General features: G+C 31.2%; 2 protein-coding genes across 2 annotated transcripts; one reads left to right on the top strand and one right to left on the bottom strand.

Moving 5' to 3' along the window:
- Positions 1 to 6,969: 6,969 nt before the first annotated feature.
- On the top strand, positions 6,970 to 10,192 carry LOC120159813 (protein EMSY-LIKE 1-like). The gene is made up of 9 exons (XM_039170352.1): positions 6,970 to 7,132; positions 7,234 to 7,343; positions 7,454 to 7,574; positions 7,784 to 8,008; positions 8,519 to 8,587; positions 9,529 to 9,759; positions 9,855 to 9,923; positions 10,016 to 10,090; positions 10,154 to 10,192. Exons 1-9 carry the CDS (start codon positions 7,034 to 7,036, stop codon positions 10,190 to 10,192), a joined length of 1,038 nt encoding a protein of 345 aa, XP_039026283.1. The 5' UTR covers positions 6,970 to 7,033.
- Positions 10,193 to 10,660: 468 nt separating this feature from the next.
- On the bottom strand, positions 10,661 to 14,891 carry LOC120159843. Its single transcript, XM_039170376.1, has 3 exons — positions 14,444 to 14,891; positions 13,683 to 14,349; positions 10,661 to 11,789 (listed from the first exon to the last, which is right to left on the bottom strand). The coding sequence occupies exons 1-3, from the start codon at positions 14,785 to 14,787 to the stop codon at positions 10,737 to 10,739; spliced, it is 2,064 nt and encodes a 687-aa protein (XP_039026307.1). The 5' UTR covers positions 14,788 to 14,891; the 3' UTR covers positions 10,661 to 10,736.
- Positions 14,892 to 21,053: the final 6,162 nt, after the last annotated feature.

Here is a 21,053-nt window from a genome sequence, read left to right on the forward strand (position 1 = left end):
TGACACTACAAACCGAAAGACGCAGCGAACACCAGGATTTGGCGACTGATACCATGTTAAAGTAAAGACTCAGCTATCTAAGGAAAGCAAGATTAGATGAATAAGAACATATTTTCTATTTATCAAAACACACTACTAAACGAGATTACAAAAGCATTTATTTATACTAAACTTTCAGCTAAAACTATTAGAAAGCCAGCTGTAACAACCCTAACAACCTTGAAACTAATTCCTAACAGAAACGAGACAAGTATGCAAACACATGCAATGTACGAAACCCATTCCTTAACATTCCCCTTGCTGCTCAGCATGTAAACACATGCATAGGGATGGCAAGCAGGTACAATTTCATAGATTCCGCATCGCACCCGTTCTAATTGGGGCAGGGATGGATATAATTTTAGTGAGTAGTGGGCGGGTGTGGATTTAGAAATTGGTACCCGTCACGGGTAGTGGGCGGGTAATGGGTTTGAGACCTTACCCGTCCCGCATCCACCCGCCTCACATCCACTCGCCCCACATCCGCCCACCTAACTAAATATACATTAAATTTTGGACCATTATGAATTTAGGTGTAATTTTAGAGATTAATTTATAAATCATAATATTGTTAAGATATAACTTGTAATTTAACCAAATATTAGAGATAAGTTTATGCATAATTTTTTTCTTTCAAACCTCTCGTTACTGCGCCGATCTTTCAAACATCTGATCTCCACTCTCCAACTTATTCAGGTACGTTTCTTCCTTTTTTTACTTGAAATTTAATTTTTGTAAGAGTCATTTTCGTAGTCATTTTATTTTAAGCTCCTCTGCATTTTGTTTTAAGAGTTTAATTTTTATTTGCTCGTACTGATTTTTAATTATTTTTTAGATTCATCTCAATGTTTGTTTTAAGCTTAATTTCTTAATGTTATGCAAATTAGTATCTTGTCACTAAGCACCCACGTTTAGGCCAACAAAGTCAGATCGTTGCTTCACAAACCTCTATTTTTAACGTCACTGAATATAATTAAGTGTTAAGAGATTCAAAGTCTTCCTTGTGCTATATTACTTTTCCCTGTTCTTGTCCCCGAAATTAACTTTATATTTTTTTATCTTTTACTAACAGTAGAGTTGTCATTAGAATAATGACATAAAAATTTATATACAGTCAAGTAAGCATTTTTTTTTTCTGGGATGTGTCAAGTAAGCTTATTTAGTTTGGTATAGTAATATCATTTGTTTTTGTGCTTCTAATCTCTACCGAGAATCTTGTTTTAGGCACCTCTTAAACTATATCTTGAAATGAAACACTAAATTTACTGTTTTTCTTACTGTTAACATATAAATAAAGGAGTATATAAATGTTCTACCCACATCTTTCGCATTTATTTATGATAAGAAAATGTATTGAAGAGAAATCTTTGTAATGATATGGTTGTCTTATCGTTTATGGTTAAAAGGCTACAATTTTTTTTGCTCATTTAAAAAGGACCTATATTGTATTCTCCTTTCTAGAGAGTTGCTATTTTAGGAGGTCTTAAATCATCTTAGCTTGCTTCGACAAAACTTAACTGTTCTCAGCTTTTGTTTTGGTTAAATTTGATGATATTTTCTTATGATTTTGATGGAATAGTTTAGTTCAAAGAAAGCAGATGATAGGGAAATATAAATATATAATGTCCTTGAATCATATGCGTGTAATTCAATTGCCCTTTCCTGTTTTACTAAAAAATCATAGTTTTCTTTCTTTTCTAATCCAATATAAGTTTTCTTGTTGGATAACATAGTTATAATTTCTAAAGCAAACTGAAGATACGAGAAGTTTATTGCCTAACATATTTATTCAATCGAAACATGATCTGCAAGCCCCATACTGAGTTGTCACTGATCGTTGGCATGAGCTTGAAGTACGAAACAATACACACATATATGATGCATCCCCTATTAGGTGGGTAGTGGGTGTGGGGATGTATTTGAGAATGTACTCGCGTGGGCGGGTGTGGATTTGAAATTTTTTACCCATCATGGGTGGTCGGCGGATGGTGGATTGAAAAATATTAGGTGGGTATAGGGATGGGGGAGGGGTATCCGTACCCGACCCGCCCGTTTTCCATCCCTACACATGCAACGTACGAAACCCATTCCTTAACATATATGTTGCCCCAATCCCTTTTTATTTCGTGAAAACTTTAGGGTCTATATGGATTTTTTCAAAAAAAATGTTTAATACAAAAATAAGTACATGATTATGTCTCGAAAAGCGTTTTAGTGTCTAAATATATTTTCGTTAAAAATATGTGTCTAATATATTCTCGGTTATTTGGTGTCTACTGTTTAATTTTTTTTTAATTTTTTAATAATAAAAATATTATTTTTAAATAAAAAAAGTTTTTTTTTGAAAACCCAATATTTTTACTAAAAATATTGAAAAAACATAAAAAACTAAAATATCTCCTTTCAACTCTATTATCAACCGTCGTCAGTCATTTTCGACCACCATCGTCATCATCGAACAGTCACCCACCCGTCGCCACCTACCTATTGATCAATCAATTGTCATCTTCACCATCACTCAAAATTCCTAAATTTAAAATCTCCAATATCTAAATCCCTAATTTCCAATTTTAATTTCTTATCCCAAACAGTATTTGGCCATATCTGACCATCATCATCACTGAACGGTTGGATTTTGATCGGAATTGCACGGTGGTTCGAATGGTGGTGACGGTGTTGCTTATGGACGTTAGAATCGGCCAAAATCGACGAAAAACGATGACAATGGATGAAAAATCAACGAACCTTTAAATGCTTCTCTATGACAAACGGTGGCATGTATGACGAAAGGTCAAAAGGTGTTTGATCGGGGGTTGACTTTGATTTTGATGATGGTGACGATAATGGTCATCGACGGCCTGTCGGTCAACATAGAAGGGGAAGGGGAAGGGGGAGAGGGAGAGGGCGTGGAGGGGGCACTATTAGAATGGGGTTTTTTTCTTTTCTTTTTTAATTTTTTTATAAATAAATTTCTAAAATTATCATAATGTGACACGTGTAACTTAACAGAGATATTTAATGGCAGTTAACGTCTAGGCAACTAAAAGTATAATGTTAGAAACATTATATACTTATTTTTAACGAATAATTATTTAGGCATTAAAACGTTTTTCGATGCATAGTTCATGCACTTATTTTTGTATTAAGCCTTAAAAAATATATAAGCTAATTTTATTTTCTTAGAAAATAAAAAACGTTAAGGAAAATGTATTTGGTGTTTAGTTGTAAAATTAGAAAATAATTTTTGAAAAATGAAAATAAAAATAAGTGAAAATATTAAAAACATTTATAAAAAAGATATTTTCAGTTTTTAACTTAATTTACACTAGTTCAAATCATTCTAGTAATATTTTTTTGACATAATAGTATTTGAAATCTTCAAATTTAAAAAAAATATGATCCTTGAACTTCTTTTCTCGCTCAATGGTCTTTCAACTATTTTTTAATAATTTAATTTTGAACTTCTTTTCTCGCTCAATGGTCTTTCAATTATTTTCTAATAATTTAATTTTATAATATTTTTATATTTAATATATTGAATGATTTACTAATTATTTATATTTTATATATTAAATTTATATATATAGTTTAAAAAGTAAATAAGTCCTCAAACATTTTAAAAATTAATTTGATCCTTGAATTTGTCAAAAAGTCAATTAAGTCTACCTACCATATTATCATTCATCATGTTTTCTCATAATAACATCGTGAATTGTCAAATCAATATTTTAAATTATCATATAAGTATCGTAACAGTCAACGTTTAATTAATAATTATATTGATCAAAGGATTAGATTGATTTTTTATCAGTTTAAATGTCACATCAACCGCAAAAAAAATTAGTGGCTACATGATTTTTTTTCCAAAAGTTTGAGGCCTTAAATATCACTAAATATATTTTTATTTCAATGATATTTTGTATGCTCTTCCTTACAACAATAGTTTTGGGTATATTTTCAATTTAATTGATTGTCAATTTACATTAACATTATATTTTTATTATAGAATAAAAATATTTTTTGTGTTATGAAAATTATTATCGATTTTATTTTTTTATATATGCATAACTCGTATGCTAATTTTATGCAATGAATTTTTTAATAAATATATTTTAATTTAATTATTTAATAAACATTCATTCATCTCTATTTTTAAAAATTAGACATCAAATATATTTTTATTTTTAAGTTTTGATTTATATCAACTAAATATGTTTTCTAATTTTCAAAAAAACTGAAAATAAAAACTATTTTCAAAAAAATAAAAACAGAAAATATTTTCTAAAATCAAACTGAGTTTAATTTTTTTTTTAGTTCATTTTATAGTTTATTTACAAACTCTTTGACAATGTTTGATATTATACCCGAGACTTCACGAAACTGAGAATTTGGTGTAATGCATTCTATTCTCCCTAACTTCCACCAAGTCTCTTTCTCTTTGACAAATTAGTTTTGTTCGAGTCACTTCTATTGAAAATTTGTTTTCACCCCCTTAAAAATTTATAGGTTTATGTTTACTCTTCTGAAATTATATAAAGTTTAAATTCACCCCAACATAAAAACTTACATCCTTGTCCCTGCTTGGTACTACATTGATTTTTGTTTATTATTGATGTTTGAACCCCAATTAATTCCCATATTTATAAACTCTATACATTAGACCAACTATTTAACATTTTTTTTTATTTTTTGAAATATAATTCATTAATTTCATCCAATAGTACTGAAAGAATTAAGAAATCTAATTAAAAAATGGAATATACAACTAAATATTGTCGACATTGACATAACAATAAAATATGATGGTAAGTTGATAATTAATTTTATCACAGTTTAAATATATCATGGGCATGTACCCGAATTCGATGGGTTTCGACCCGATACGATCGGTAGGGTCGGGTTATTTTTAATTTAGGGATCGGGTTAGATTTGGGTTTAAAGTGAAAAATACCAGATCCGATCCGATCTAGAAAAAAAATATAATTTTACCTTATATATTTAAGAATAATTATAATAATATCATTCTATATATATATTTTTTAATTAAACCATTGTTTTTATTGAATAAAAAATATTTTTTATTATTTTGGATAGAGTCTAGTTAGATTTTATCTCAAAAAATTAGATCGGGTTCATGTATATATTTTTTCGGGCCAAATCAAGTCAGGTAAAAGATATAAAATTTTTAGGTATAATCAAATTGGCCCAAACCCGGCCCATACCCATCGTATAAGCACCTAAAAAGATAAGAGATTTAGTTTAAAAGCGACAACATTCAATTTCGATTAAAAGTAAATAAAATATCACTATTTTAATGAAAATGAAAAAAATATTAAATAAAAATTCATATATAAGATAAAGGTGAAAGGAAAGTGTACGGAAAATATGAAAAGATAAACATAAATGACCATTATTTTTAGATCATTATTCCGATTAAATCTATTAATTTTAACAATAAATATAAATTAACAATTTTAGGTGTGTTTTTGAAAATAAAAATAAAAATTTACATACTAAAAAGGATTCAAATCAATAATTTAAATACTAAATAAGTAATTTAAATTTAATAATTTTTTAATGACAAAATTAGATGCTACAGCAAGTAAATAAAGAATATGATTAGTGTCATTTTCCAATTAAATCATTTTCAAAAAGGAAAAAAAAGAGAGTCTCCCTCCTCTCCTATAAAAGAACAAAAACCAATCAAATCCCTTTCAAAAAGGAAAAAGTAAAGCTTCGAACTTTCTCTAAAATCTTGCTAGTAAGTTGGCTTTGCTTCGAACCAAAAGAGAGAGAAAAAAAAGTTGTCTTTGCATCACAGAGCGTTGCGTTGCTTTTGCTCGGGAGCATATATAGTGAGTGAGCATCGTCTTCCCGGAGGCAACTTCTGGCTTGGGTTTTCACGGTGTTGTGTTTCCTTCTTCAACGAATAAAAGATCTTTCCCAGCTTCATTTCTTTTTTACCATGACGTTTTCGATATTGGTGGTATGTTGCATTCATTAATGTCGTATCCTTTCATTAAGCAATGCACGTTGTTTCTTGGTTTCTTTTCTTTTCTTGTTGTTGTTTTCCTTCTTGGGAGTTGCATTTGTATTTGAATATTGAACCATTTAGTGCACTGATTTTTGTTGTGGGTGGGGGGATAAGATGGGTAATGGGGGTTTAGGGTTTAATATGGGTCTTTGAATTTTTGATAATTTTGATTCGAGAATTTACGTGACGTGATTTCATGACTTTTGCTTTCTGGGTATTGTTCCATGACTTTTGAATTCCAGTTCGGATGTATTCAAATGTAGAGAAATCCATGGTACAAAGGAAATCATTTTTCGTTTCTGGTTTTCTGGCTGAAAAAAAGAACGATTTTCTTGAATTCAAATATTTGTTCGTAATTTTTTTAGGTTTTGGCTACATGATACTTGAGAACAAAGAAAAACGCCTATTGATATTAGAAGATTGTGGTAGCTAAGGTTCTTTCTCCTTGTCAATGAAATATGTTGTTTTCCTTATATTTGTTTCGAAAGATATCCGTATTCCTTTGTGAAATTATCATCCTTTAAATTGTCCATTCGATATTGCGATGTTTAGCTTTGATTCTGGTTACCTTCAAGACCAGCTATATTCAAGATGTTATGTTTGCAATCTTTTCAAATATTCGTGTTTGTGTTTACATGTATAAGTTGATTAACTTCTATGATGATAGCCAGAAGGTTCATGATAGAGCCGATTATTTCCTTCTTTATGTGTACTCATTGGTTTGCACTTCCTTATAATTGTCCTGTTACCCCTAGTAAATGTACTTACATGTCAAACAAATTTGTACTTGTAAACCTTTCAGAGAAGAGAATCAAAAGAGTGGTTATTATCTTGTTGTAATCAGAAATAACTACAGGTACTGATGATGATCTATCTCCATTACATCCAACTAGAGTTTCAGGAGAGAGTGATATTACCGGGAATGAAAAGTCCATCTTAGATTGCGCCTTGTATTCGAGGATGTATTCTGACATGGAGGCCCAAATACATATACTTGAGCAGGAAGCCTACTGTTCTGTCCTTCGTGCTTTTAAAGCTCAATCTGATGCCATTACCTGGGTATTTACGTTGCTGAAATTTCACTTTTTGGTTTTAACAAGCTTTCCTATTTATTTCAAGCTGATTGTGTTTGCTTATTCCATTTTATATTGCACCTTCAGGAAAAAGAAGGCTTGATGACAGAACTTAGGAAAGAACTGAGGGTTTCAAATGACGAGCATAGAGAGCTTCTGACCAAGGTTAATGCTGATGATGTTGTCAAAAGGATAAGGTCAGACTACTTCATGAATTAGTCTGACATTTTTAAAGGCCAATAATTGACTCAATGGTCTTTCTTGTCTTCTATTTGTTACATGGCTTATACGTTGGCAATGCTAACAGGGACTGGAGACAAGCTGGTGGGGACCCATCTGCAAGACTAAGTGTATCTCATCCTGTTCACAGTCTTTTACCTAATCCAACTGTTTCAGCGCCCCGTAAGAAACTAAAGACATATCAGACGGTAACTTCTATTAACATTGCTGGTGCAATACAGGTTTTAGACCTCTCATGTTATAGTTCTTAAGCTTTCTTCTTTGGATGCTAACTAGGTAGCTGCTTTAGAAACATGGATCAAATGCTTGAAGCAGTGATTTTATTTTCATGATATACAAAAGATTATATTGACCTCCATCTAGCTTGCATTGTTTTACTCATAGTTCTCCCCAACAGGGTCATTCGTTGCCTGGCTTATCCTCAGCAAAGGCTATGCAATATCCTTCAGTTTCTGCTGGAAGTAGACAATTCAATAATCGTGGCTTTGTTGGTGGCTTTCCGGCAAATGAACCTGTTGAAGGAGCAACTTCTGATACCCTAATTGGAAGGAAAGTGTGGACAAGATGTCCTGGAGATAGCAACTTCTATGAGGCTGTGATCACTGATTATAATCCATCTGAGGTATGTTCAAGGAATACAATGACATTTTCTACCTCGCTATCTGACTTATCTTAGGTTATTTTTTTAGGTGATGATGGAACTTTTAGAAATATGTAACATTGAATCATATTCATGAAACCTAATGCTTAGTTAAAGTTATACTCGATTTAATTTTTCATGCCATCACCTACCTCACTTGGAAATTGAAATTTAAATGACACATTATTTCTTTTCTTTTCTTTTTTACTTTATTTTCCAATGTTGCAACCATTTATTTGTCTCTCCTTTGCTAACCTATCTGCTATCCGTCTATATTTTGGGCCGACAATGTATTGTACTTTTTTCTCAATTTGTAGTTTCTTAGAAAATGTTTTATTAGATATTAAACTATCTAATAGTTCGAAAGCATTGCTCTTTTTATGTCTCAAAGATCAAGTGCCATGTAACAGTGGTGAAATACATTTAGCACCATGTTAATAATTATGTGGATTAAGAGGTCATCGCCCATATTGTTCATTTTCCTTTTGGCAGGGGCGCCATTCTCTGGTTTATGATATAAATACAGGAAATGAGACCTGGGAATGGGTCGATCTCAAAGAGGTAATTAGATATGATTTCTTAGCATGAAGTTTCCGACAGCTACTCTTTATTATGTGTTTCAATATTGTTTGAATGTCTTGAGAAATATTCTTTCAATATAAGTAGTATTTGCATTATTACTAAAACTTATTTCTGGAAAAAGAAAACCTTGTTATTGGTTTTTATTTGACCATCTCTCTTCATGCATAAATTAGATTTTTGTTTGCTATGCTTTGGCTGAGCTGAGCTATGTTGATTTTGAGGAAGAAAGCATTAGACTTTCATTCTCCCTCGATATAATGAGGCCTTTTTAAAAGTAGGCCAACTTTGGATTGATGCGGTCAAGTTAAAAGAACCACTCGTTATTTCGGTTGTGACCATTATTTAGTTATATCCGTAAAGTTACTATGGGAAACTGACTTTGATTGGATGTTTTGACTTTTTTATTGTAGGCATTATGTTGAGTCGAACCAAAATTGAACGCTTATTCCGATAGTCCATATTCTTGCACAAGAGTGTTGCTAAATATATGTCTCTAGATATAATGTAATTATATGTGTTAAAGCAACTTTTAGTCGAACTTGAGAACTTCCCTGCTTTGGTTCTTGAACTTGGATTTTTGGCCCAGTTATGGTCATTTTGATGATGTGGCACAATATTAGGGTGCCACATCATCAAACTAAAATGGGGAATTTTGTAGCTCAGGGACTAACATGGACCGAAATAAAGTTGGGAAAAATTCTTAAGTTCAAGGACTAATGTGGACCAAAATAAAGAGACTAAATTAAGAAATATTGTCAAGTTCAAGGACTAAAAGTTGCTTTATCACATTATATATTGCTACTAACATTAGTAAACTTAATAGCTTTGCTTGTTGGTTCATGGAAGTGGAATACTTCTTACCAACATGTTGTTATGCATACATTTTATTGAGAACAATACTGATCTTCAAACTATTACAGATTCCTCCACACGATATCAAATGGGATGGTGAGGACCCTGGCATCTCTTATCGAAGGGGCCATGGTTTCCATGGAGCTAAGAAATCCTTTTTTCGTGGTGATCCTGCTCCAGGACCAGGAAGAGGCCATGGTTCGATTAAGAGTCAATCGAGGAAAGAACTTTTGCCCGGTATTGAAAAGAAACTTTTGAATGAGATTGAAATACCAAACACAGAGATGCTAGTAAAGGAGGTATTTACGTAGAACCAGCTGTATACGGAAGCTGTCTAATCGAAACAATTTACGTTGAAAGCTGTTGGCTAATTTTCTTTTGGTTCCTTCAACAGGTGGAGAGGGTTTTTGATACAAGTGATCCCGATCCTATTGAGCTTGAGAAGGCGAAGAAGAAGCTGAAAGTAAGCTTAGCTCAATAATGATTCATATGGCTCAAGTACATATTTCTTTTTATTTCTTAGTTCTGCAAGCTTAACCAATGAATGTAATGCAGGAGCAGGAACAAGCGCTCATCGATGCTATTGCGAGGCTTGCTGATGCATCTGATGGTGTAAGCGGTAACCAATATGTACATGCATAGTGACCTTTGTCTGAATTGTCTACATGGGAAACTAATCATTTTGATTCTCAGATGAAGATCAACCGTCCCCTCGCTAGCGGCCGGCTGTGAAGTGGCAAGTGATGATTTTGGGGACACCGGGAGAGTACCGCCGAGGCTGCACTAAACTCCCAAAGAGTTGAGGTTTGTATCTGGTCCCTTTTGTAGAAGTTCGCCCAGATATTGTAAAAGAATCAGTGCTCTCTACTTCATTTACTTGGAATTAGCTCCTTGCCTCATCATTTGGCGGAAAGGGTGTAGGTTGAATTGTAAAATTATTCATGTCATTCTTCAATGTAAATATTTTTAGTATTTGGGGCTGAAATTTATGTATTTGGCCTTCTTTTTCCAACATATGGTATTCCTGCAAGCAGACATCCATAAAAATGTATTTATGCGCTACATGATGGACCATGGAAAGATCAACCATCGAGAAATTTGTTGTTTTTGGTGATGGGTACTAAAATAAAACAAAAACTAAACATTAGTATAGATTTGAAAAAATTGAAAGTTTAAATATTAAAACGGATTAAAATTGAACAAAATATAATCCAACTCCCTATGCCCCCTCAACAATCTTACAAGAATACAAACCAAAATGACTGACTCGAACTCTTCATTTTCTTGAACGCTTCTTTGCATATCCACCACCTAAATCGTTCTCAACTTCCCTGCCCCGTTTACCGGCACACGGTTGGCTGGCGGCTGATGGAGACACCGCTCTCTTCGGCGGTCGTCCTGTACTCCTCTTCGCTGCTGGGCTTGCCTTCTCTTTTTTTCTTTTTCCACTAGACCGTGTCCGTGGTGTCGAACTTCGACCCTTTTGTTGATTGCCTTTGCTGCTGCTGATTTTCTTCTGCTTACCAGCATCTCCTCCTTTGCTGTTATCGGAACCCTTCAGTAGTGTCTCCGTCGATACCCCGTTATCCCTCATTCTATTTAAGAAATTAGCTACGCTCTTCTTCTTCGAACTCACATTCGTGTTGGTCTTCTCCTTTTCACCCTTGGATTCCGAGTTCTCATTCGATGATCCGCCTTTGCTCGAAACGGCAGCAGTGGTGGCATTGGAATCTGAATTCTTGTTCTTGTTCGTGTTCGTATTATTCTGAGCCTTTGATTTTTTGCTTGCTTTTTCGGCACCCGGAGCGGATCTTTCTTTCGTTCTCTTCTTCGTTACCACAGTTTCCTCAGCGGATTTATTCTGCTTCCAATCCAGAGCTGGTTTCTCATTCATCAACGACAAGGTGGGCTGCCTTTTCTTCTCTTGTCCAGAAGACGAGGTTGAGGATTTTGCAGCAATCGAGCTGCGTTTGCGGCTCGCAATCAGTGGGACTGACAGTTTAGTTTTCATTGTCAAGGAGAGTGACAGTTCGGGTTCTGGTTTCAAAGGCGTCTGGGATTCAGGCAGCGTAGACGAGTGTTCTTTGGGCAATAGGCTCGGATTAGGAAACTGGGTTGCGATCTCCTTCGAGACAAGTCGTCGGAGCTCGATAGCAGAGGCGAATTCAGAGGATTCCTTGCTGAAGAAAAGGATGTCATTGTTTAAAAGCAAGAGCAAGTCTCTAAAGAACTTGCTCTTGCATCCTGAATACCATCCTTCTTCCAGTCTCGTGTGTATAGTCTCCAAGTCCAGGTGTTGCCGAATCAAGTTTAGGTAATCCGGTGTTTCCTGCGATATTGAAAATTAAAGGATACGTGAGATATTTCATTTATTGAATCTCTCAACTATTAAAAGTTACAAAATGATTATCCGACTATTCCCATTTTCCAAACTCATCTTTTTCATTAAAAAATTGACGATCATCGAAACTAGACGATAGCCTACCGACTGAAATATCATAAAATCTTATCCCATAACCGTTTAAATTATATAATCATATGAGATTGTAAAACCAAACTAGATCGGCTGGCCCAGTAAATTAACGTATAAGTTGAATAGAAAAAAAAAATCGATCAGAAACTGAAAAAAGAAAAAAACAATTAAGAGATCAAAAAAGAAGAAATCAGTTAAAACTCAGCTTTCTCGCTTATTATTTTTATACCAAAAAAAATAAGTTTTTTTTTTCAGTATTATTTAGTTCACTTCATCCTTAGCTTTCTAGATGGTTTAATAAAAAAACAAGTGTTTAAACTATATCGTTCTTCTCATTCAAGTACCTAAATTTTTTTCGATCAATCTAGATATCTAATGTTCCTAATGTTACACTTTTAGGTGTCTCAGTCTAACCGACATTAATTCATCCGTTAAGTGACACATGTTATACTCAGATAATTTTAAAAAATTTATTTTTAAAACATACAAAATTTTATAAAGATGACATGTATCATCAAACGATAAAATTTAACAATAACGATTTAGACACCTAAAAGCCTATCATTAAACATGTTAGGTACTTAAATAGACCCAAAAATAGTTAAGCCCCAAATACACAATGTATGATCTAAGCACTTATTTTTATATTAAGCCTTCCTATATCAATAAGTAAAGAGTGACTTTTTAATTAATTTTTCAATGCATTTACCTTCCCCAATGAACCGAATAAAAACTAAATTCAAACCCAAGTGGCAGACACATGCTTTTGTTTGTTTCGACACACAATAACATTACATGTGTACACGTGGGGTGGATGCAAATCAGGTCAAAATTGTAACATGCTTAGATATAGTTTTTTAGATCAATAAGAAAAGATTAATTTTTAATTAATTGTAATGCAAATAAAAATAATAATAAATTACGCATGTAATAGCTAAACTATCAATTTATAATTGTTTTAATACCAAAATTTTTAATTTTTTTAAAATCATGCCTAACATTTAATTTTAATTTCATTTTAATACCGTACCGTTAAAAACTTAACGCATTTAGTACCTAAACTTTCAAAAATTTTAATGCTTAACATTAAATTTTGAATCATGATTCTAAAATGAAACAAAAATTAAATAATAAAATGGATCAAAATTGATAAAAATTACCATATTTATTAAAAATAATTTTATCAGGTTTCTTATTAACTAACTTTCCAACTAATTTGACTCGTGTTCTAGATTCTCAACCCCCGGTGCAGACACGAGAAGGACAAAGGATGAAAGGGATATTTTCGTCAATTCACGCCACTTAAAACCTAGCACCATCCTCTTAACCTACTCTCCAACCTTAAACTGAACGCACCCAGGATCGATTATATTCCCCACAACTAGGATTAATTAATACCGCTAGATCAGATCGACGATCAAGATTAATTCTCAGGATGTGATTTGATAAAGTTATTTCAAGCAGTAAGTATTAACATGTTAATTTTAGTGGTAAATAGTTTAATGTATTTTAAGTAAATATAGAATTTGAATTTTTTATATATGTAAAAGATCCCGTTAAAAGACTCATAATCCCCCAAACCTAATCGTGCCGACACGTCATCCCCGGATTGGGACAACGCCGTTCGATGGAGTGATACTACATCTCACCCCGCGTAGCATCCAATCAAAACCCTCACTTTTGGGAAAAATAATTAAACGATAATTTTAAAATATTTTTTAAATGAAAAAAATAGAATATTTTGTTTACCTGGCTTTCGAGTCGGCGTTCGAAAAGGGAGCCGATCTTATGAAAACGGAAGATCTCGAGAAACTGTACCAACGGCTGAGATTCAACGGACACCTCCTTCATGGCGGGAGATTGGTCCAACTCCCCATGGTCCGGTTTATCCGGTTCAGCCTTTTTCTTTTCCTTGCCCGACAAGCTCGCCGTGCTCTGGACATCGCTGCTCTCTCTGTTAGGTTCTTCCCGCTTCGATTCGGCCACTGACTCTGGCGAGTCACCTGTTTCCCTCGGGTCAACTCGCTCCGAGTTTTCGGCCGATTCCTTTGTCACACTATCGGAGCTCCCGTTGCACGAATCTCCTCCCGCAGGCTTCACGCTCTGCGCCACCTTCCCCGCATCATCTCCATCCGGTTCGAACGGTTCCAGTTCAATTTTTGCCTCTTTCATCCCGGTTCCCGGACTCTTTTCCTTAGGATCTGTAGAGTTAGATTCGTTCACCGAATGATTCTCCCGGTCGGACTCTTCCCTGCTATGAACCGGTCTTCGGGTTTTATCTTCCGGTTCGTTCTCTTCTTCCATCTTTTCGCTTCCCTTCTCTCTCTCCAGATCCGATTTTTCAGTTTCTTTTCCGTTCTCTATCAAGCTCTGTTCTCTCTCTTCTTTCAATTTCTGCACCTTCAATTGTAAGGATCTGTAAAAAAGAAGAAGAAGAAAAGCTCGACTTTTGCCCCCGAAAAAATTAAATATTTTTTTATATTAAAAAAATTGATTTTGTAATTATTTACACGATGGAGAGATCATATTGTTGGACTTCACGGCGTAGTTCAGCGACGCGTAGTTTTCGGAGCTCATCGAGCCAAGGAATGGAGATATTAGTGGAGATGTTATTATTAGGAGTCTTATCATCGTCGCCGCCGACAGAGAAACGACGTTTAAGGTCTTGGAACTTCTGCTGACAAGAGAGGGGAGTAAAGGAGAGGGGTTGTTGCAGCGTGGAAGTTCGTTTCTGGAGTTCCACGGCAACGGAGTCCCAACTGTCGCTGCCGTAACGATGAACGGCGCAGGCAAGTACAAGCTCCTCCCATGTACCCCATGTTTGTTTCTCCGGAAAGCCGTGGGGTTTAGCCATGAAAGGAAAGAAAAAAAGAAAGAAGGAAATAATATTAAAATTATCGGCGACGGTCACGGTTCTGGTTCTATAATATTAGTCTGTTTTGTGAATAATAAATATTTGTTTCTCCATGTACGATTCGGTCTGGAATTTCAAAGATAATAATAATAACGGTTAATTACAATGTTTGTATTTTATTTATTTATTTTTTGTCACTATATTAAAATATATAAGATATAATCACCATCGTTTTTATTTAATTAAAATATGTTCATTACGATTTAATTATCGTTAAATATTTTAATATAATTATACATTTGATTCATGTAATTTATATATTCTCTCAATATAGTCATATTTTTAATAAATTAAAATAAATTTAATCTTCTAATCAAAATATATACATGTCATTGGTATCATGTGTGGTGTTGTGTGTCACCATTCAGATGAAATATTAATTTTAATTTAATTTAACAAAGCAAAGTAAATTGGTGGATAATAAACATATTAAATTAAAATAAAGTTATTCCTCTAACCGAATAGTAACATGTGACACGACACATTACGCTAGTGACACGTGACTTCATTCGATTAGAGGATTAAAATTATTTTAATTTATTAAAAGTATGACTATATTGAGAGAATATATAAATAACATGATTAAATATGTGATTGTACCAAAATATCATGTTACTTAATCTGTTCACTACAATTAACCTATAAAGTATGACTATATTGAGAGAATATATAAATAACAATGATCAAATATGTGATTGTACCAAAATATCACGTTACTTAATTTGTTAACTATTAACTACAATTAACTTATGATAACTACATCTTAAATAAATAAAAACAAATGATACCATATATTAATTAAATAAAAACGAAAGTGATCATATCTTATGTATTTTGAAATCAATAACTAAAAATAAATAAAATATAAATATAAGTGATCATCCTTGTAATTAATCCTAATAATAATGAGGGAATGAATGTAAACATCCACAAGGCAACCCTTAGGCTTTTTTTTAATTAAATTAAATTGATTGTAAAGTAGTATCTGTTTTAAATACTCTTAATAATTTGACAATGAACGTTCAATCACTTTGCTATAGTCGCTGGTGCTCAAACTCATGATCTGTAGAAACAATAATGATTCTTTTAATCACTGAACTAAGTTAATTCGTGCAAACGTATTTTTATTCTTCTGTGAATTGTGTAGAGTTATAATTCCGGCTCAGCTCGACTTTTTTTTCCCGATGTTAAGTAACATCTTTTAATTAACTTAATGATTAATGTATTTATGTTATATACATATTTACGTTAATATTTAATTTTATTCCTAAATTTTATTCTCTCATTTATAACTTGTGTTATATTAACTATACACATAATTTTAAAAGGTATATTTGATAAAAAAAATTATAAAATTATCCTTAAATAGTGATTGATAGAGTTAACTTGTTTGCTTTGATATGTGTAAAAGATGAGATATATAAGAATAAAAAAAGGAATTATAAGTGTTGTTGTTTATTGATTTTATCAATGAGACATTTTGAATGGTATAATTTTAAAAATCAAAAGAGACATTTTTAATGAGACAAAGAGAGTATCGTTTTTCAGTTTGGTCTTCTTTTGGTTTATTTTCTTTTTATGCAAAAAGAAGTAGTAATTTTATTAAAAAAGTATTTAAAATTATAATAAAATTTTGTAATCATAAATGTAAAATAAATACATAATTAAGATACTTCTTATAAACATTGACGCAATGAACTAGTTACTTAAGATCATACAAGGAAAAGTTACAAATTAATACAAAAACTCGAACAAAATATATATACAAACAAATCTGATTGCATAAAAAACGAACTACAACAGGATATCAAACTAGTGAAATCCCATTGACAATAGCAAACCAGAGGTGAACATCATGAGAAAATTTCTCTAAAACACAAATCACGTATTCAAATTCAATATGAGAATTCAAAGTAGGAAAAATAGACTTGATAACAAATATGTCATATTAATCAATCAATACGACGTCAAATTTAACCCTAAAAAATTAAACAAAGAGAACATTTAAATATCAATACATGTCGTGAAAAGAATAGTTATTAAAACTAAAAAACATAAAAAAAAATTATAATATAAAAAGGTAAAAAAATAAACACAAGTTAATATTACCGTCAATCCTTAATAAAAAATGTTACCCTCAATCAAGCAAAGATGAAAAGAAGAGGAGATAAACAATATAAAAATTTAGAGAAAATTACATGAACCAACTTACCTCAGTGGTTAAAGGAATCGTTGTTGTTTCTAGAAATCACAGGTTCGAGCACTAACGGATGCAGTAGGATGATTGAGCGTTCAATGTTAAATGGTTGAGAGTATTTAAAACGTATACTCCTTGATAATCAGCTTAGCATAATCATCTTTTATTTCTTATATTCTCTTAGGTTATGGGTTTTAGATTCATTATGAGCATTCCTCTTCTCCTAGAGTATATGTTTTCTCTCCCCTCTAAATAGAATTTAGTTCAGATTTAAAATATATATATATATAGGGATTCGATTTCAAGAGAATTGATCACTTTTGGAATTGAATTAATGGAAGATTATTCTCATGTTTAACAAGTTAAATATTATTTATTTTCTAAAAAATGTAGCATTTCCTTGAGTGATATTGTTACATCCCGAAAATTGAGTTAGTAGTTTCGGGTATTAGACGTTGGGCTTGGACGATTAAGTAAGCTCAAGTTAAATAGTTGGGTCAAGGGTGAAGGAATTGGGCTTGTAGGAAGCCCAATAAGTGTTAAAAATGACATTTTTGAATTGGGCATGAAAGAGGAGGGACCAAGGGACTTGTTTGAAAAGTTTGAATTTATATTAAATTAATTTAAAATGATGACCAATTTGAAATAATATATAAATATCAAGGATCAAATGTGTAATTATAAAATTTTATTAATAATATCATAACTTCCATTAAATGATAATGGTTAATATTCTAATTTAATGTTAAATAATTAAATAATCTTATTAATAAAAATTAAAAAAATGATGATCGAAATAAAAAGAGATTATAATATTAGTAAGTCATTCATGCTGCACAGGAATTTCTAAGTACTGACTCGTCCTATTACATTTGATGACTCACCGATCGATAGACATCTCACCACCAATTTATTATAAAGGTACTTTAAGGTTAAAAATAGAATTTTATTTAAAATAATCGTGAAAAATATGATAAAAACATAATATTCTAGGTGTTTTTTTTATTGAAATAGCACCCTCAAACCCATTAATTATCTGTCAAGTAAATTCTCTCATAAAGTTATTAATCTAGCACTCTTTTTAATAAAGCGTAGATTATCATCTGAACTTTCACAAAGTTATGTTTGAGCTTACGCCATATAAGGGAAGACGTAAATCATCATCCGCACATTCACTGAACCTTTGACATATACAAAAGACACAGAGATCATGAAGCGTACCTTCTATGAGAAATGTTGACATGGCATCACGCAAGAAGACACATTTCAAGGGGCACACATTCCAAATTCATCATCCCTCAAAGCATTTTTAAAAAAATGCTTCAAAAAATTTTAAAAAATAAAACTATAGGGACTAATATCGTAATTAAATACATATTAGTTTCATGAGTTGTATAGCTAAATGGGGTTAGATTATATAGGCATATTAGAATGTTTAGACTATGTTTATTGATAATGGGATAAAAGTTAAAAGGTGTATTTCTTAACTTTTTATCTTTATATCTAATGAATCTACTTATACACTTTTGTTAAATTACATTAGGTTAATATTTATTATTAAGGTTTATATTAATTAAGATTAGATATTTTTTATATGTTAATATATTTAAATAATTACATTAGGTTAATATTTATTATTAATGTTTATACTAAATTAAATTTTGAAGTTGATATATATCAAATGAGAAACGATATAATCATGTAAGATCGAATATAAGATTAATTATATTCGCTCAAACGCCTTAAAATATTATATGTTCTTTTGTTTTAAATCTAGATTATGAGATAATTAGCAAGTTTCATGTAATTTATTTAATTATATGTTTTTGCTGTAGTAATTTAGATTAAATAAGCTACAAGGTGTTATTCATTATGAGAGTCTAACACATGTGTAAGAAGCATCTGGAAGTATTTTTTTTCACGTTATGATAATTAAGTTTGTTGCTTTCTACTAACCAAAAAATTGATTAGGTATCTGAGCTTCAACAATTTTAAAGGGGAGATCCGAAGAAGTTAACAATGGTGTATAAGTATATTCATTAGATATAGAGATAAAAAAGTTAAGGAATACACCTTTTAACTTTTATCTCACATTGTCAACAAATATAACCTAAACACTCTAATATACATATGCAATCTAACCCCATTAAGTTATTCAACTCATAGAACTAATATGTATTAAATTATAATATTAGTCCCTATAGTTTTATTTTTTAATTTTTTAAAACATATTTTTTAAAATACTTTGAGGGATGATGTGGACCTCGGAAGACATGCCCCTTGGAACGCGCCTTCTCATGTGGCACTGTGTCAACATTTTCCATAAAAGGCGCGCTTCATGATATACGCCTTCCGTATATGTCAGAGGCACGCCTTCCCTTACGTGGCACCAGATCAGACAAAACCCCGCGAAGGCGCGGATGGTGATTCGCGCTTTGTCGGAAAGGATGCTAAATCTGTAATATTAGGAGAGAGGGTGTATGATAAGTAATTAATGGGTTTGAGATTGATATTTCAGTAAAAACACCAATATTCTAAGTTATATTTAATATAAAATGTTATTTTTCTTAATATTTTGAGTTGAACTTAAAATGTTATTTTATTTATAATATTTTCGAAAGATAAATTTTTTTTATCTTCTATGTAATATTTTAGTTTACACTTAAAATATTAAGAAAAAAATAACTTGTTATTATTTTAAATGTCTAACTTAAAATGTTATACTATTTTAATATGCTTTTTGAATAACAACTCGATATAAAATAATGACTTAATTAAAATATAATATTTTTTAAAGATATATTATTATTCTTGGATTGAAGTTTATTCATTCTCTATCTTTATACCCGAACTCACTTAAACCCAAATTTTTAAAAAATATCTACTCAAAATCAAAACCGTTGAATTCATATTAAATTATTATATAAATTTAAATTAAATTATTATATAAATTTAAATTAAATTATCATCTCTAGGTAGAAGGGAAGAAGATCAATTTAGTCTCTGACTTGGATATTCAGAAAAGTTCAAGGTCTAGGATTATTTAAGAAATTTCATTGACATAATTATCAATGTAGAAACAAAGAAGAACGCGTTCTCTAATACAGGTAAGAGCAAACATCCCAATCCACCTTTTTAAATTTACAAACCCCGGGATACGAAACTCATACATTACTTAAGAGATTTAATATCTAATTCTACTAGATCAACTGATTATTGATTTAAAATTTATCATTTTATATAAATAACAATTTACGTATATTTTACATCAAAATATGTTTTATTCTATTATATAATCATTATCAAATAAATCTTTCTTTTAAGTGAAAATTTTATTATACAAACTTCCGATTTAGATATCGAGATTATATATAATTTAGACGTTATATGCAATATATATATATATTGTTTTTTAGTATAAAGTAATAAGTTAAAGAACTTACTACTGTAATAAGTTAAAGATGTTAAAAGGCATATTTAGGAGAACTTATTACCGTATAATCTTTAACAAAATGTTATTAAACTATTCTTATATTAAAAAGGTAACAATAAAATAATATATATTTAAAGTGTTATTTTTACTCTTGTAGTAGATAAAAAAAATTATCATTTTCGCCTTTATAGTTTTTTCATATCAATTTAACTATCGGAATTATTTAATTGTATCATCATAAATTAGAAACCCTAAAACTAACATAAAACCTTAAATCTTAAACCTTAAAACCATAAACCCTACACTCTAACTTAAAATTTTAAACGATTTAAATATTTTAAACATTTAAATGACTTCGAATGTTAAATTGATCCAAAAATATTATAGGGGATAAAAATAATTTAAACATTTAAAGTAACCTTAAGCCAATAATATAATATATTTGGAAGAGAACAAATAATTTAAGATAATAAAGATTAAAATATGAAAATTTTAAATATAAAAAAGTTAAATTTATTGATTTATTTTAAATTATAATCATTAATAGATTTATAAATTTTGAGAATAAAAATATTA

Source organism: Hibiscus syriacus, unplaced genomic scaffold (assembly GCF_006381635.1).
Source record: "Hibiscus syriacus cultivar Baekdansim isolate YM2019G1 unplaced genomic scaffold, ASM638163v2 tig00111377_pilon, whole genome shotgun sequence".
NCBI lineage: Eukaryota > Viridiplantae > Streptophyta > Magnoliopsida > Malvales > Malvaceae > Hibiscus > Hibiscus syriacus.

Coding starts and splice junctions, on each gene's coding strand:
- LOC120159813 (XM_039170352.1), top strand. CDS start 7,034: ATGTATTCTGACATGGAGGCCCAAATACATATACTTGAGCAGGAAGCC. Junction 8,588..9,528: donor AATGGGTCGATCTCAAAGAG/GTAATTAGATAT, acceptor AAACTATTACAG/ATTCCTCCACACGATATCAA. Junction 9,924..10,015: donor AGGCGAAGAAGAAGCTGAAA/GTAAGCTTAGCT, acceptor AATGTAATGCAG/GAGCAGGAACAAGCGCTCAT.
- LOC120159843 (XM_039170376.1), bottom strand. CDS start 14,787: ATGGCTAAACCCCACGGCTTTCCGGAGAAACAAACATGGGGTACATGG. Junction 14,350..14,443: donor CAATATGATCTCTCCATCGT/GTAAATAATTAC, acceptor TCTTTTTTACAG/ATCCTTACAATTGAAGGTGC. Junction 11,790..13,682: donor AACGCCGACTCGAAAGCCAG/GTAAACAAAATA, acceptor TCAATATCGCAG/GAAACACCGGATTACCTAAA.